We start from the raw sequence: 18,902 nt of genomic DNA on the forward strand, positions 1-18,902 counted from the left end.
TGTATTTTAGTATATTGAATATAGTTGGCATGTACTAAGAAAATTAAGTTGAATATGCTCTGATATGTTTTGTAGAACCAATTGATTTTTAATTAATGTAAATTATTCATTTTTTTAAATTGTGAATTTAATTTTGACGGAAAATGCTTTGAAAAGTCAATGTGACACCTCAGACTCTGATACGGGTCGGATACGGGTTGGGGGTGTTACAAAATTAGATATAAAATCATTGTTTAAAAACTTATTTGATATTTTAGCAATAGTCTAGGAGTAAAATCAAATGTTAAATTGTTCATTAACGTTATCACATCATCAACTTAATAGAGATAATGATCAAATGGTGATTTTGTTACAAATTAATAACGTTAGTGATTGTTTTTTATTTTACCCTTATATAACGTAGAGTTGTAAATTTAAATTTTTTTGGTGAATAAATCCGGATTCAATTTCATTGAAATTCGGAGTACAAAAAAAGCAACGACCTTCATCGCCCTTCCATCGTCGCTCATCTGTTCCTTTTTTTAAACTATAATTTTAAAAACCCTAGAATTTCTAATTCTCAGGCAATTATTTTACTCCGAAATCATGGATCAATACTATAATCACTATCAATCTTACAATCAATGGCGGCAACCATCGCCGCCGCCACAGCAACCTAGCCTGTGCCCGGTTTGCTCAATTCCCCACCTCCCAATCTGCCCTCCCCACCCTCCTCCTTACCATCATCAAAATCCTAATTACCCTCAGCATCATAATTACGCCCGACCCGTATTTGATCCCTACCAACCTCCGCCGCCGCCACCACCACCACCACCAGCCCCAGCACCGCCACCTCCTCCTCCTTACGTCAATGGGTTTGCGGATTCTAGATCGTGGCATCCAAACCCTAATTCCGACCACGATTATGCTACGGCTGGTGTCGGTGAATTAGATCGGAGTTACAAAAGGCCTAGGATTGAGGATATTGGTTCGGCTCCTGCTCGGATTTCGAAGGAGGATGAGAGAAGATTGAAGTTGATTCGTGATCATGGAGCTGCTTCATTTAGTGGAGTTAACAAGGAGAATAAATCTCCCCATTTTAATATTAATAACGATAACAATGTCAACCTAATGCCGCCAAGGAGTTCGGAGATGTATAACATTGAAGATTCACTTAATAATTGTACTGGTTATTATGGTAATAATAATTATAGTCAGCCGCAGCTGGTTCAGCAAAAAGATTCAATGCCCACGGCAATCAATCATTGGCAAGGTTATGAACAGAGAATTGGGGGTCATTTGCCACACCCTGGGGGCAATCACATGGCCCAGCCTCCTCTTCCAGCTTCTCCGCCACCACCTCTGCCCGTGGAGGCGTATTCTTCATCACCCAGTTCATCAGTTTCTTTATTTCCTTTAGGTGATAGTTCATCAGTCACAGCGCATTCCAGTTATCCGGTGGCTATTGAGCCTTATTATCAGAACAAGCCGCCTCATGCTTCTGGTGGATTCCATAGGGAGGTAAATGGGTCCTTTTTAATTGGTTTTTCAGCATTGGTCTTTGAAACTGTATTTACAGGGATGAAAATTACTGTCTTATAATATTAGGATCCCCAAGTTATTCATAGGAGTTCCTCAGTGAAATATGGGGCAAATCCTCCAAAGCAATTATCTTCCGATAAGCCTAAAGTTTTGATGCTTCCGAGCTGTTTAAAATGCCTCACAGAGCTTCTCGGCCTGATCATATTGTGATAATTCTTCGAGGGCTACCAGGTAAGTTATATTTGATGCTTTTACCGTTTTTTTTTCTTTAGCTGCTGGAATGGAGACAATCATTGGCTAACGTTTGCTAACTAATAAAATTAAGGTTAATTTATTCTCATCGAGTATATATTGACATTTAAGAATTAAATGTTTCACTTTTAGTGGCTTTTAGCTGGTAAAAATGCAACTTTGCTGATAGTGACTAGTGAGTTCAGACATTTTTGAACTGATTGGTTGAAGTTGAAAATATGCGTATCTTTTATCAGAGAAAGAAAAATGAAAATAAACTTGTTCTTGGTTCACCACTTGCTAAACTAGAAACTAGATCCGGATTACAATTTATTTATGATTCATTTGTACTTTTCTTTCCTTTTGAGTCGGTAGTTTTAGTTTCTTCCTGTTATATTGAAAGATGTAATGATAAAGTTAATATGTTATTTCTCACTTGTGAGGTAATGAAGCTCATCAATGTTATGGGTTCCCGGAAATAGAATTTTGAAGTGCCATTAACGGAGACGTAAGATGATGCTTTCACTTTTTATCGTGAGCGAATGCTAGATAACCTCATTCGCTGTTGAGCATCTGCCGGTTATCCTCAATTTCCTCAGAAAATGCTATGGATGTCTCTTATGGTCATGGTGCATGATAATAATCTTTATGGCCTTTATATGCTGATAAAGGAGATATGCTGAAGATGCCATTATTCATTAACTTTATGATCATGTTTAACTCAATAAGTTTACTTCCATTTCTTTAATGTTTAGGTAGTGGAAAGAGCTACTTAGCAAAGATGTTACGAGATCTTGAGGTTTATAATGGAGGTGATGCTCCTCGAATCCATTCCATGGATGATTATTTTATGACTGAAGTTGAAAAGGTCTGTTAGTCTGTCTTATATCTGTTTGATATTCATGAACAGTTGGAGAATTAGCTGTTTTGGAAAATTATAACATGTTGCATGTCCTATGATTTAAAGGATGAGGAGATAAAAGTTTCAAAATCATCAAGTTCAGTTCGAAGTAAGAAAAGAGTGAAGAGGACTATTATGGAGTACTGTTATGAACCTGAAATGGAGGAGGTAAGCTAGTAATTTACAAAAATGGGCAATCTTTAGGTGCTTGAGTTGAAATATCTGTTAAAGACATTTTTACTACTGCGTTTTGCGTTGCTGCTGAAAACATTGATTCGTTGATTATTCTGGCAGATTGGACAAAGTCTCCAATCTGGGAATGTGCATAGCCTCTTGTCAATTCATGCTGACTGATTTAGCTTGAGCTTCATCTAAGTTAATATTATGGTCTGCTCAACTGATTTCTGATATTTGTTTGGCATGCGTTGTATAAAAGAAGGCTGAGCTATACATTTGACATTTAAAGATCAAAACAGTTACCAAACACTATTGTTTTCAAGATTTATCCTTATATTCCATGCTTATTAAATGGGGGAAAACCCGTGAACATTAAAAATGTGTCCAACTAAAATTATCTTCAAAATTCTAGTTCTATTATTGCTAAATAATCACAAGCTTGCTGTATTATTCGTATGCATTCAAATAAGTTAGATGCGAGCAGGGAAGCAACCTAATCTTTGTATTTCTAAGGGCAATATTTCTTTACTAATGCATGATACCTGCACTTATCATTTTATAAAGAATTTGATGTCATGTAATGATATGCTACAGGCATATCGAGAAAGCATGTTGAAAGCATTTAAGAGGACCCTTGAAGATGGGATCTTCAGTTTTGTAATTGGTATGGATCTTCAATGAAATTTTAGACTAATGAAGACATTCGATTTTTAGCTATCTCTATTATTATGGCCTTTCTGTTCTTAAAGTGGATTAGATCATTAGATGATGTTTGTTGTCAAGAAATGAAGTTTATACTTGTATGGTTACATGTTTCCTTTTGGTCTGATGATTTTGTGGTGATGTCTATTTTTTTATATTTTCAAATCCCTCTGTTATTAGCGGTAGCATAAAGATCTTTCCTTTCAGTTCTTCATGTGCCTGCTGTAGTTCAACATGGTTTAGAAAACCGAGGATGTCTTTAACTCTTTTCTCACTTCTTTCACGAATAGAGAGGAAAAAAATGGGACAAGGGAATGCATAGGCTTCTTTAGATGAAACAATTAAACACCCTTCCAGTTATGCTGGCTTATTACAGCATTTAATTTCATAAGTGATCTAGCTTCATTAGCATTTAAGTTGTCAAGCAGTGCCCATGCACTGCTTCATTTTCTACTAACTACAGATGCAGTTTTTGTTCGACAATTGACCCTTATCTTCTTGGTATGTGTGCTTCATCTTAGTGGATGACCGCAATCTGCGGGTAGCTGATTTTGCTCAGTTTTGGGCAATTGGAAAGGTATACTCTCAATTCTTTCACACCCCTCTCTGCAAGTATATTCTCTGGAAATACTTTAAAGTTGTGCGGGTCTTCATTTGCATAATATGAGTCTTATTGTAATTTAGGGGGAAAGCATTAATGTGCTGCATTCTTTTTGAGTTTTCTTCCTTATCTTTCGACTTCAATTGAAGTATTTTGTTTTCCTTGTGAATAATTATCTATTTTTCCATCCAATTTATTTTATCTAATCTCTTTTACTGCATTTTTTTTATAGGAAAAGGAGGTCTCATAAAAAACCTCCCTCATATTTGCCTTTGAGAAGAGGCAACTAGTGGAAGGAGGAAAAGAGTACCTCAGTAGATTAATAAACCAAGATTACATAAGACTAAAGATTACAAATAAACACCCTAAATAAAATACCAAACATAACCACTAAAACACTAAAGACAATCAACCTATCCCCTCCTTAGCTAACTTGTCTGCCTCCCAATTACAAGCCCTAGGAACCAGCCTAACCATAATGTCCCTAACAGAAATTAAATTCCCAATTTCCCCAATCAAAGAACTGAAAAACGAAGGGGCAGCAAAAGGCCTCAAAATCCAATCCACTGCCGTTTTACAATCACTCTCAAGTATTAGTCTTCCCTTCAGTACCCATTCCGAATCAACAAACAAATCAATGCCTTCTTTAATAGCTTTCAACTCAGCAAACAAAGGAGGACCTGGTCCCACAGCCTTAGAAAAAGTGATCAAAGTAGAGCCAATCGAATCTTTCAACAATCCTCCAATTCCACCCTTCAAGCCATCACCTCTAACCGCCCATCCACATTGAATTTGTAAAATTCGTCGTGACGCTTTGGTTACGAAGGTTACCGGGGTCTAGGTTTATGGATGGATTCGGTCACCTCAAACTCAATCAATATCAACAACATGTCGTGACGCTTGGTTGATTTTGTCAGAAAAGAAAGTGGGTTTCGGGGGTTCATTGATTAGTACACCTCCGGTGCTGGTAAGGTCGAGACCGTGGTCGTCCGTCTCCGGTTTGCCGGCCGATAAGATCTCTGAGATTGACCAGCCAGCTGGGTTGGTTTGGCTATTCCTTTCTATTGAAAAGGAGTCAGTTGTCTGCGCAAGTCACCTTCTTTTCTTCTAGGCTCCGCTGGACGTCAGCATTTGGTACTCTCTCGATAGCTTCAATAGTTCACTGAATTTGGTATAATGAACCGCAAGCCCTTCAGAAAGAAAAAAAAGCTTGGTTGCAGGAACCGACGGTGACGAAGGTTACCGGGAAACGACGTTCCGTTCCCTTTGTAAAGTAGGCCTTTTGATAACTAATTAGAGTTGACATGAAATGGATCACGGAAGAAGACGTATCCGATGAATGGTGGAGGTGGAAACCAACAGAGATCCTTCTTCTTTTTAGGAGAATTAACTGCACTCTTGTCTGCAAGCCGAGAATCCCCTATTAATAAATCGACCTGGATATTAGCCTTAGGAAATTTAGCTAAAAACCATTTGGCAAGCCTTAATCTGCAAATGAAGAACAAAGTATGACTGTCAAAGTTCAAATTTTCAAACACCACTAAATTCCTAGCCTTCCAAAGCGACCACAGAACCACTCCCGGTGTAAAATTCCAAATAGAAGAAGAAGGCCTTATAAAAGACCAAGAGCAAAGTAAAGACAGGGGATCTCTTGGCAGAACTGTAGTAACCTCCCATAACCTGATGAACCTATTCCACAGCTCCCAAGCAACAGGACATAAAATAAAGAGATGATGAATTGTTTCTTTTTCCGTTTGACATAGAGGACATAGTAAATCTACAAGAGGAACACCTCTTTTCTTTAACTCCACTCTAACAGCTAGTTTTAGATGAGATAGTTGCCATAGAAATGTTTCAACCTTTGGAAGAGCCAATCCAGACCATACCCATTTGTTCCACTGAAAATTCCCTCCAGAACTACGTGTAAGTGCTGATCTACAAGCCTTAATTGAGAACAAACCATCTCCATTTCCTGAAAAAGTCAGGAAATCATCAACTGAATCCATCAAAACAATATTATCAATCAATGTCATTAGAGAGATCCATTGATTCAATTCTCAGTCGCATAAATTCCTCCTTAATCGAATGTTCCAAACCCAACAACTGTTTTCATAACTACCGAAGTCTGCAACTGATCCTGATTTATTAGTCGATAAAGCATAAATCCTAGGGAATTGTTCTTTTAAAGTAGAATTATTCACCCAAACGTCATTCCAGAATGCAATTGATTTACCATTCCCCACTTGAATCATCGAATTATACCTCAAACAGTCCCCAATATCATCCTTTTTTGCATAGTTGTTCAAAATTCCTCTCCAAATCCATGAATCATGAGGGTTTGCAGCCTTAGTAATTGATAGGGTTAAATTACTGATATTATGCTTGCAACATACCATCTTCTTCCATTGAGAGTCTTTCTCATTTGCAAACTTCCAAACCCATTTCCCAAGTAACACTCTATTAACCATAGACAAATCCATAACTCCCAAGCCAACCTCCTCGTAAGGTTGACAAACCGATTTTCAATTTACCCAATGAATCCGTTTCTTCATAGGACCATCCCCCCAAAGGAAATTAGCCATCAAAGAATTCAGTTTATGATTAATCTTTGAAGGAATTTTGAATATAGAGAGGAAAAAAATCGGCAAGGATGACAAAACTGCCTTCACTAACACTAATCTCCCTGCCATCGATAATGAAGTAGCTTTCCAACCTGCTATTTTGCTGTTAAACTTCTGAATTACTGGTTCCCACAACAATTCTAAATTTTTGTTTGAACCAATGGGTAACCCAAGGTAAGTCATAGGAAAAGCCCCCACACCACAACCTGCAATAGAAGCTCAATCCTTTAGAATCTCCTCATCTAAATTAACACCAAACAACTTACTCTTGGATAAGTTAAGATGTAGTCATGACATTAAACTTAAAACCCTCAAAACTCTCCTTATATTAAGAATCTGAGTAGGAGAATCCCTGCAGAATAGTATTAAATCGTCTGCGAACTGCAAGTGAGTCAAATGGAACATATTATCATCCCTACCAACACTGAACCCTTCAAACAGAGCACAATCAGCAGCCTTGGTCAGCATTAAATTCAGTAATTCCCTAACTATATTAAACAGGAGAGGAGACAAACTGCATCCTTGTCTCAACCCTTTGCCCATCTTAAATTCCTTAGTTGGAGAACCATTGACTAGGACAGAAATAGAGGCAGATGAAATGCAAAAATCAATCCAAGAAATCCACCTATCTCCAAATCCCATAATTTTCAGTAATCTCAACAAAATCAGCCATTCTACCGAGTCATAAGCTCTTCGAAAATCAACCTTGAAAACAACACCTTTCCTCCCTTTTTCCTCCAAAAATCAATAGCTTCATTGGCTAAAAAGGCACAACCAAGCAACTGCCTTCCAGGAATAAATGCGAACTGTGAGGGACTTACAATATCCTTAATAACAGAAACAAGCCTTCTAGCTAGGAGGACTTTGGAAATTATTTTGTAGAGGCTGCCAACTAGGCTGATCGGTTTGTAGTCCTCAATTCCTTCTGGATTTCGGATCTTGGGGATCAAAGAATGCATGATTGACCCCATGCTCCCAAGTCTTTCCATTGTAAAAATTCTCAACAAATTTCATAATAAAAGGCTTCAAGATTGGCCAGAATTTCTTAAAGAAACCCATGGTGTAACCGTCTGGACCCGATGCTTTGGCACTATCCGAATGAAAAACTGCCTCCCACACTTCTTGTTCAGTAAATTTCTCCTCAAGAACCTTTTTTTAATCACTTTCAATTTAGCAAACTCCAGATCCATTTTATCCACCTCTAGAGTAGTTTTCCTATTATAATTATCCTTGAAGTACTCAAAAACAAAGCTTCTCAACTGCTCCGGTTCTGAAATAACATCATCTGCTACCTTTAATGCTGAAATGTTGTTAATTCTATTCCTATTAAGTGCACACAGATGAAAATACTTTGTGTTTCTATCCCCATCTTTACTCCATTTCACTCTTGACATCTGTAACCAAATACTCTCCTCCCTATCCAAATTCCACAGTTCCTTCCTCGATAAAACAAGCAGGTCTCTTTCTTGAGCAGATATCCCCCCCTGCATCTTCAGTTCCAGACCATTAATTCTGGCTTCTAAATCTGTAATATCATCAAAAATCCCCCTCTGGTTATTCCTTGGCCACTTCCTAATAATCTACTTAGTTCCTTTAAGAAGTGAAAACAAAACCCCTACAACCAGTATCTTTCCTCAGTTTTGAAAAAGAATTTTCCACCAGCCTAGCAAACTCATCTTCCTCAAGCAAATAGTTGAAAAAACGAAACGGTTTCGGATCCCAATTACTGCAATCTTCTACTAACACCACTGGATTATGATCCAAGAGGGATTTAGGAAGCATTTTTTGAAGCACTTTAGGGAACTGATTTAGAAAGAGTCCACTTATCAGAAATCTATCAAGCTTTACCCAAGTGGGGTACTCTCTATTATTGTACCAAATGAATCTCCCCCTACTAACGGTAAATCCAACAAATTATAAAGCTGTATAAAAGAGCTAAACAAATCCATAGAATACCAATTCTATGTAAATCCACATTTCTCTTCAGGAACCAGATAAGCATTAAAGTACCCCCCTATGCAGACAGGCAAATTCAAACTTTGCAGAAAACACAAAAATTCCCTGAAAAACTCTTCTTTATCTGCCTCTACTGATGTACCATACACATTTATAATAATACATTCAAAATTGCTCATCTTGAACTTCCCTGATAATGCTAAAAATCTGCTGTGGATATGTTGTGCACTGACCTCAAAAAAATTCTCATTCCACAAACACATCAAGCCACCTGCAGAACCATCTGCTGGAAAAAAACAACCACCTCTAAGTAAGTTTTCCCCAAGCTTCCTCCTTAATCCACTTCGACAAACATTAAGTTTAGTTTCCTGTAATAGCAAAATAACCGGCTTTTCTTTGTTCACCATTCTTGACAATGCTCTAATTTTTTCCATTTTCCCAAGCCCCCTAACGTTCAATGTAATAATTTTTAGTGATGGCATTTGATTAGATTATCAATAAACGCCAAAAACCATCCGCAAGAAACAATCAGGAACCCTTTTCAGACCCCCGCATCTGCATCTTGAAAATCTCTTCTTCTAAAATCCGTTGTCCCCCTTTAAAAGAAATTCCCAGCATGTCACATAGCTCCCTAGTAGCTGCAGCTTCAAACCTAGCTTGAACATACTCTTGAGAAGGCTGAGAGAGCTCCCTAACATGTTCCAGGGATTCCCTGACCATACTATTAATCACCCTTCTATAAACTCTATCATAAAAGCTTATATCCACTTCGCCATCCAAGCATACACTACCCGAATAACAGGGTGCAATTCTTAACCTTCTCTGATTCGTTAATTTAGTTGCTCTAAATCGGCCCTGAGCAGAATTTTTTGAGGAATCCAAACTGCTTTCCTTTACTAGATTACTGTCATCCATCATTGTTCCTGAACTGATTCCATCTCTTAATACCGAGATTCGATCTCTTACACTCATATTTGAACTGTTACCCTCCTTAAGGCTGCCCAGGTAATCCTCCATAACCACCTTCTTCTTTGAACCAAGCGCTTGGTCACCAAAAATAGTATCCCTCTATAAACATTTATGCGTATGAGAACCTAAACCAAGATCCCCATGAGTACTCCATTGTCGAACATATTGCTCAATATCCAAGCCTATTCCTTGACCATCTTGTACCAATTCCTTCTCCCCCCGTAATTAAAGTCACCAGCCTAGGATCAACATCTTCTATAGTATCATATGATTGGTTGAAGTATGAATTTATCTCCAATCCATTTTATATTAAAAGCAGGCTCAGAAAGACAAATTCTCTTAGTAGTATTAAAAGAAACTTCATTATCATCAAATTGGGCTTTTTCATCCGGTAAAACATTTTCTCTCAGACCCAGCCCCACATGACCTCCCACTTGTGTAGTCCTATTTTCCATAAAACCTGACAGCCCACAATGAGAGGTTTTTGCAGTTGACTTTCTTGATGTAGCTTGTCTCCCACTAACTCCATTCAAACCACTATTCTGGCCATTATTCAACCAAGAGTTAACTTTCTGCCTAGATATCTCTGCTGACTCTTCTCTGTCAACTGCCAGAGCAGGAACACGATCATCCTCTTCCACGGATAAGACATAATCACTGTTCAGCTTATTTGAAAATTTCTCATTCATCTTCCTCCCCAACTCCTCTCGTTGCTTGAACACCGACCCATGGAAATCTTAACTTTGAATGATCTACCATAAGAACCAATAGTAATCGATTCTGGAACATCGAAAGGGCTCTCCACCCTGAGCAGAACTTTTGCCGACGTTAGATCAGTTCTATTCTTTGATTCTTCCTTAAAACAAATAAACCTTCCCCATTTCACAGTTTCTCTATGAAAGCCTCATTCCAGCATAATAGAGGCAAACCACACATTTCTATCTGACATAGAGCCAAAGGAATTCCATTATCGTTTAATAATGGAGCCAACCAATCAAAACAGATGGAAAGCTCTTCCTTCTTGTTCTCCCATATATATGTGAATTCATCAACCGAGTCAAAAGTAATGATACAAGCCTTCCAAGCATAACCCCATCTCGAAACTTGGACTCCCAAACCCTCAATCTCCAATGCTTCCTTTATTGACTCATACTCAAAAAAGGTTTCATTATTCCTGTCAATGATCTTTTAACCCATGCCAAGTTATCTGCCGGAATATGCATCTCCCACACATTCCTCACACCATTGGCATTCCGTTTGATACCCTCCACGTTAATCTTTGGCTTTATTCTCTTCTCCTGTTACATCAGACTTCACAACTTCCTTATACGACCTGCCATCCCTGAAGCTTTTCATCGACGATGCATTGCTCCCCTTATAAGACGTATCCTGCTTTCCTGACTTGATCATCGACGAACTCTTCCCATCAACAATGTCCTTCCTATTTGCATTCTGATACTTAGCAACCCCTACAAAGATTCTCCTCCCATCGAAACACTTCCCATTCACAAACTGGATTGCTTTCTTCCTACTGTCCTCATCCGCAAATTGGACAAACGCAAACGTCGAGGACTTGTAATTAGATTTCTCTAAAAACCGTGGAATAAAAATCCTCAGAATCCGACCAGAAGGACTAAAATAATCCCTTAACACACGTCTTGACACCCTCTTACTGAGATTATTAATGAACACAGTCCATTCCTCAACGGAAGCAATGGACTTTTTCGATTTTTCTCTACTTCTCTCTCTACCTAACGCATTCATTCTCCCTCTATGATATAAGTCCTCTTTTACTGCATGCGAAAAATAGTTTTACCCTTCCAAGAAATAAATATACATGTTATGTAATCCTTTTGGATTGGAACTTGGAAGTCTTGGTTTCTTCCATTCATTCATTTTTTATCATTAGTGTTGTTTTCTTGTTCCCCTAACTGGAGGTTCTGGTTTGGGTTTGAAAATGTAAAGTGGTTGATGTTTTGGTGAAAACTGTAATTCTTTGTAAATTGTACGAAAGAATCGTCATTCTTTGTAACTCTCATTTCTCTGGTCAAGAGTAATTCAGTTTTAAAAAATTAAAGCAAAAGAAGGGGAAAATAGGAAGCTATCGGTCATGCTTGTTATAATTGTAATTCAAGGCCAGTTGTGTCATCTTCAGAAGGTTCAGACCTGTTCTGCAATGTTGATCATAAATCTTTATTTTAAGTTATTACTTATTTTCTTTTCTTCCATTAGTTCCCAATAAGCTTTTGACATATTGTTCCCCATACCAAAATTGAATACATAGGTTCATGTCAAAATATTATAATATCATCTAGAATTTCAATTTAAGCATACTAAGTCGTTATTGATATTCCGTATGCCATGTGTTGCCCTTTCAAATTTGAGGCGTGGAAGAGCCTATATTAAGGACCTAGTATTTGTCTTGACACTTGCCAGTGCTATTAGTTTTCAGATCTAGTTAAGGCATTCCTTACTTTCTCGGTCTGAGCGTGAATGTATGTGCTTATAAAAGTTTTATGTCAAATGGTTTTTATGATTTATCATTGATGGGCCATTTCATTTATGGTCATGAACACATTTCAAATGCTTATTTACATTTGTATATACCTTTTGTTTTCTAGATAAGAATGTTTTCGACAGAACAATGAAGTTCTTAAGAGCTGGATTTTATGTTGGTGTGTTGACCAATATTTTTGGGTTCTGACACCTCAATTATTTTTGCATTTATCATAAAAAAATGAACAACTTTATTATTCTAAAATGCATTTTTGAGTTAGTTGTCACAGTTGAATTGAATCTGTTGAAAACTTTTCATGGAATTTCCATTTATCCCGTAGAAGTTCTGCAGGAATTCAAATCCTAATCTGACCCTTTGCATACATAATTTTGAGCTTAAACCTTGAAGGCTAAGTATGATAAAACTACTAACAGGAGCCTTGTTTGCATGTTAGATAACGGATGTGCTGTGCTCTGCTTTATGCTTTTAATGATGGTGACTATTTTGTTGCATTAGTTCTTTCCTTTTTGACTGTTTCTTCTCATTGTTCCTTTCTTTTCAGAGATCGGGTTATGAAGTTTACGTGTTAGAAGCTACATATAAGGATCCTGTGGTGAGTGTGTGCATAATGTCTTTCCTTTATAAGACTTCTGTCACATTGGCTGATATATGTTCATTGTTTCATTTCTAATGTTGACTTGACAAGTTGTTGCTTTTGTATAAATTGAACAAGAGTTCTTCCTGAATTTTTCAAAAAGCTAATAATTAGGTTGAATTCCAGGGATGTGCAGCTAGGAACGTGCATGGTTTTACTCTAGAGGATGTCCAACAGATGGCAGAACAATGGGAAGAAACTCCGTCATTATACATACAACTTGATATAAAGGTTTGCTGTTACTCAGCTTTCAATTCTAAATATGGTTGAAATTTTGGAAATTCTAGGAAAGTTCGTCATAGTTGGAAATTTTATAGAACTTGGAATCATTGAATCGCAGTTACTTTGACATTATATAACAAAAAACATCATTTCTTATGAATGGTGTATTTTGCTAATATGACAGACATTAATCCATGGAGATGACCTGAAGGAAAGTGATATTCAGGAGGTAATTGACTTTCATATCATGCTAGTCCAATTGTAATCTTAATTCTGATTGTGCCTTCTACTTGCAACTTGAGAATAAGTTTTTTAGTTTGTTAATGGCATGTATGACTAATTATTTTTGCTCATTTATTAGTACTTACCTTAATCACTTCTAGTCCAAATGTTTCTTTGCAAGTAGAATTTGTTACTGCACCTAAATTGAAATGTATCTTTAACTTCTTTTATCTGACAAGAGGAAGATGGGTTGTAGTTAGAAAGTCACTAGGAAAATCTCTTTGTAGTAGCCTTTTATAACTTGTTTCCACACTGCAGTTTGCTATTTTCTTCACTCTGCAAGGGTTGTGGTAACACATTAATATTTTGATTTGTAGCTGGAATTCTAAATAGTTTAACCTTGTTTCTCATTTTATATCTGCCAGGTCGACATGGACATGGAAGATGAAAATAGTGAAGAAGGATTATCAGGACAGCAAGAACAAAAACTGAGAAATTGAACTTACCAGCCGTAAGAGACCATGCTCGTGAAGGTATATTTTTCAATTCATTTATGTGCCTTCTGCATCATTTTCCACTCAAATCATGGTTAGCCATCACTTCAACCTCCATCATGAATTACAAGCACATCCACGCACACAAGATACATGGAAATACTTGTTTATGTTAAGAATATTATCTGTTATATTGGGTTTTTGGCAATCTATTTTTATGATTTTAATTTGTATCTCAAATGAGTTTTGATACTTTGGGTGTAGGTGTCGGAATCTGTTGTGAATCTGACACTGATATGTACTTTGTTTCTCAAACGCAAGAGATTTTTAGTTACAATTTTCACATATTTGTTGGTAGATTGTGTATATATTTGCTAGGTTACTTGAAACAGGAGCTTTAGCTATTTTATATTATTTTTTGTTTCAGTAATATTTATTAATTGTAAGACCTTATGGACGGCTAAGATTATAAGGTATTTTTAGGGTTTCAATCTAGGTTTAGGATTATTAGTTATCTTTTGGGCTTAAATCTAGGGCTAGGATTATTAGTTTTCTTTCAGGTTTTTTTTTTTGGAGAAAGTTTTCTTTCGGGTTTAAATCTAGGGTAAGGGGATAAAATAAGCTGTACAATCTTTACAGCCACATATTCTTATACTAGGGATTTTTGTAACCCTAGTCCCTAAGTTTTCAAAGGTTCCATCTTTCATACTCATTTGTTCAGCCTTAATTCTATTTATTTACTGTTGCTTCCCCCTTAAACCACATCATTATGCATTCTTGGATAATGGTTAATTGGTTACTGTATATATGAATAACTCTTCATCGTTTACCACTTTGAAATGTTGCTGTGGAGTTTCTGAACAATAAGGATCAGAGATTTTCGTTACTGAATTAGGATCGTATCATATTAAATCTTGCCATAAATCCAAGACTCCTTATTATAGGCTGGTCTGGGGAGTTGTCATCTATTGATTGGTTAGGCCATGAAAGTTTGAGGATTCTATAATGCCAGTAATTCATGATTGCCTATGAAATTCTTTGCTGTTTGATTGAAGCTACTATAGCAACATTCCCAAACAATTTGAAGATAAACTAGGAGGTAAATACTTGAGAGAAACCCAAGGGCAGAGGATAATTAAATGAAAATTAAGTACTTAGTGTACAGTACTGGCAATTTTTGTGCATTATTTGTTTTTAAAAGCACGCCTAAGGCACGGGGTGCAGTGAGCGCGAAGAAGATCACCTCTGATGTGGTGGGCGCAGTGCAGTACCAAAGCGCTTGTTTGGGCGCTTTTTTGAGATTTAAATAAAATTATTCTTAATTGTTTTAATAAAGCTAAACCGACACCCCAAGCCTCTCCATTTTATTTTGAAGAAAGAAAATTCAAACGAAGGCCACCAGCTCACCCCAGCACAATCCCACCTCCTTCGCTACACCACAACACCACCGGAGCTTTCCAAGACCACCTTTGCACTCTGTTAACCGCCACCCGTCAGATATGCCTTCTCTTCTCCATTAATTGGTCTGTTAAAACTAAAGCATTCAGAAGAGAAAAAGAGCTTTTTCACTAATCTCCTTTGGTGGTTATAATATGAGTGTATTTAAATACTTGGACCCAAAAATAGAAGAAATCAGAAGAAAAGAAGGGCTACAGATCTCTGTGTCGGTTGGTGGCATTGGTTATTTTTTTTAATCATTTAATTTTTTAATTATTTAAATCGAGTATTAAACCTTTTAAATTAGATCATCTCAAGTTATTTATTCAAATTATTGTGAGAATAATTCAGTTTTGATCCTTCAAATTTTGGTTTTTTATTACGAATGAAAATTTAAATCATATTTTTTTTATAGTTAAGTTCAATTAGATCGAATTATGATTTATCAATCAGATCATGTTTTAGGTTTAGATCATAATTGTCAAATCTCCTAGGAATGATGTTGGCCTATTAAATATTTGAATGATGTTGAATATTTGATTTTTAAGTATTTATAATATTATTATAATGTTGTTTGAGTATAAAATATGTTCTATATTGATTTATAGGTTTTTAGTATAAAAGTGTGCCTCGCCTATGCTCTTGGGACCCTTTGCGCCTTGTGCATAATAATTTTCACTTAAGAATATAGGTTTATCATTTAGATCATTTTCTATATTATAAGTTTAATAGTTTCAAGCATCTTAATTTCCATTCAATAAATTAGTATTGTGCGTAAACAAAAAAGTTTACTGATGCAATTAAATTCTTACCTTACTTGAAGAAAATTCAAACTGACATTAATTCTTACAACAGAATTTTATTAGAAGTAATGAGGGTATTTGTCATCTAGTAAGCTCCTACAGCACGTTTTTTATGTAGTGATGTTCAATATTTTCTGTTTGACACGCTATTAAATCATCCAATTTTCCTATGATTTGGAGCTTTAGAGATTTCAAAGGATGAAAACAGATGGGATGCAGAGGAAGATCATCCTGCAGAGGTGAAGGAATTAAGTAGGAGTAAATGGTCAAGTAATTGGACGAAGATGAAACTGAAGGATCAAAGCTGTGAAGAGGAACTTGAATGCTCTCTGGGTTGATCCAAGTGTATGGGAACAGGAAATCTGTGCACTGGAGTGATAAAGGTATTCCTTGTATAACAAAACAATATTTTTAGTATGTAAGCTCATGTTTTATTTACTGGGTAAACAATTGCTCGGCATGCATTTCTATATATGTCCATATTGATGAATGTGGCTGTTATGAACATTTCAACCTGTACGTACAATGTATCTTAGGGAGCCACAGTCCCTCCTTCACTATGTAGCATGAGTACAGACACTATGGGCACAACATGATACAACAGGGAAACTTTTTAAATAAATTATGATATGTATGGCAGTAAAACTATATTTCAAGTAGTATAGCTATTTGTATGGTAATATAGAAAAGGGAAGGGTAATGTACTTTTGGCCTTTGACTTTGGCTATGATCTGCTGTTTGACGCTTGACTTCTTTTTTGGTGCAATTTGGCTCGAGTTTTTGCTTTGAGCTGCATTTGACCCCTTATTATTTTTGTACAATTTTAAATAATGGTTTAATTTTTATTTATAAATTAAAAAGATCTTAAGTGTTAATGTTGAATTTAATTTAATAATTTAGAATTTTGCCTTAAATCTTACCATCTTAATTCTATATTAGAAATGATAGGAAAACATGATTTCAGGACTTCTATAACTCTGGCTGCCTTTTTCCTGCGTCTTGGGTGATCCATAAACCAGTGAAAAGAATATGCATTAATACTTGATAGAAACCAAAGACCCTTCTAACAGGTTTTCTATTTTCATGTGATCTCGGTGGCATTTAGCGTTGTTCCAGTGACTTTTATAGTCAATTAGTCATATCAGGTGTCTGTGTCATTGATTCTGAGGCTTTCTGGTTTAACGTATTTCCTGGTGGATTTTAACCTGTGATTTATTTGGTTATTTGTCAGGGTGGCGACACTGGGTTCTTAATAGGTGCAGCCAAGAAGGCCAAGATATTGTCTCTAGTGATTGGGCCAGGAGCTGGTTATAACTTGGTCAGTTACACAACTTTCACATCTATTCTTTCAGTTTTACCCGGTTTGATTTAAATGGAAAAAGAACTACATTCCTGTTAGTCGACTGTTAGCTCTGTGTACCAGTTTCATGAAAGCAAATTGCTTCCCACTAGGAAGCCAGTGAATGACTATTAATTTCTGGTTTTATATTCAATTTGATTAATTGAAACTTGGTCAGTTACACAACTTTCACATCTATTCTTTCAGTTTTACCCGGTTTGATTTAAATGGAAAAAGAACTACATTCCTGTTAGTCGACTGTTAGCTCTGTGTACCAGTTTCATGAAAGCAAATTGCTTCCCACTAGGAAGCCAGTGAATGACTATTAATTTCTGGTTTTATATTCAATTTGATTAATTGAATACCCTTGGCCTTTCAGTTCAATAGTTGTTACAGAAGCTAAATTTTAACTTTCTTGTAACTTGTGCTTTCACCTCTTCACTTGCAGAAATCCAACCCATTACCTAGAGAGGAGAGTCATACATCCAACAGCATTGGCAATTCAAAGAAGCAAAGTTCATTCCAAGAGAGGCTCCGTGCAGAGCAGGAATCCTTTAAAGCTGTTTTTGACAGGAAGAAGAGGATTGGCGGGCTTGATCTTGACGAGGATCAGTAAGTCGAAAAAGCCAGGTGAGTTATTGCCTTGTAGAGTCGTTAGGCGACTGCATTTGAGTAGACATGGCCATATTTGTAGAGGTGATTCAGTTTTTTTGTAATTCAGAATGAGAACTCATAGTCGATATCTCCTATGGTAGATATATTATTTTGTATGGGTTCCAACGTCGTCAGTTTTTGTCATGCATTCCATGACGTTCTCACAAAGTCGTTCTTGTTATGTGGCCAATTTGTTGGTCATTATCGTTTCAATATTTTGCGATTTTATGGATAATTTCTGTACTTTTAATTCTCATATTACGATTGATCAATTTTTTTTATTAATACGAAGTACAAGATAATATTTGTTGAAAGATAATTCTAAACACTTTTGACATATTATTTTTGTGTATATGTTATATTTTGTGTTCGGCTATCTTTTTTTGGATGAATATGTGATTATGCGTCTAGTAATTCGAATTATATAAATATTATAACTCTAACGATCTTTCTTTATTCACAAATCACAATATAAAACTTTAACTCCATAATACAAACAAATTAATACGATCGTATATGTACAAATTTTATATCTTATTTATTGAATTAAAAAGAATCCATTTGTTGGTTAATTCAACCAAATTTATGTTTTATAAATCAATTTAGTCATATATATAATTACCGTATTATTTACATATTTAAATTCATTTGTAGCGTTTCTTGTTTTATCATAGAAGATAGATATTTTTTTTTTAATCAATTACTTAAAATAGCAATTATACACCTAAGGGATAGTAATATAAATTGAATCATTATCACATATAAAAGAATATGTTTGAGTCTTAATTGAGTCGATCTCATATTACAACATTTAAGAATACACGAGTTTGAACTTATTTAAACATATTCTATCCCTTGATCTATAAATAACAAGAAATATCCAAATAATTTAGATACCAT

General features: G+C 36.0%; 1 protein-coding gene across 1 annotated transcript; it reads left to right on the forward strand.

The window, feature by feature from the left end:
- The first annotated feature begins 487 nt into the window (after positions 1–487).
- Positions 488–17,980, forward strand: LOC120187241 (YLP motif-containing protein 1). Its single transcript, XM_039191003.1, is given in 15 exon segments — positions 488–1,508; positions 1,670–1,752; positions 2,508–2,620; positions 2,720–2,821; positions 3,425–3,494; positions 4,054–4,109; positions 12,739–12,789; positions 12,958–13,062; positions 13,238–13,282; positions 13,701–13,763; positions 16,186–16,281; positions 16,284–16,315; positions 16,367–16,392; positions 17,212–17,327; positions 17,797–17,980. Coding segments are annotated over 15 exon segments (2,049 nt in total). The 5' UTR covers positions 488–585; the 3' UTR covers positions 17,965–17,980.
- Positions 17,981–18,902: the final 922 nt, after the last annotated feature.

The sequence above is a fragment of the Hibiscus syriacus genome, unplaced genomic scaffold (genome assembly GCF_006381635.1).
Source record: "Hibiscus syriacus cultivar Baekdansim isolate YM2019G1 unplaced genomic scaffold, ASM638163v2 tig00113724_pilon, whole genome shotgun sequence".
In the NCBI taxonomy this organism is placed as follows: Eukaryota; Viridiplantae; Streptophyta; class Magnoliopsida; order Malvales; family Malvaceae; genus Hibiscus; species Hibiscus syriacus.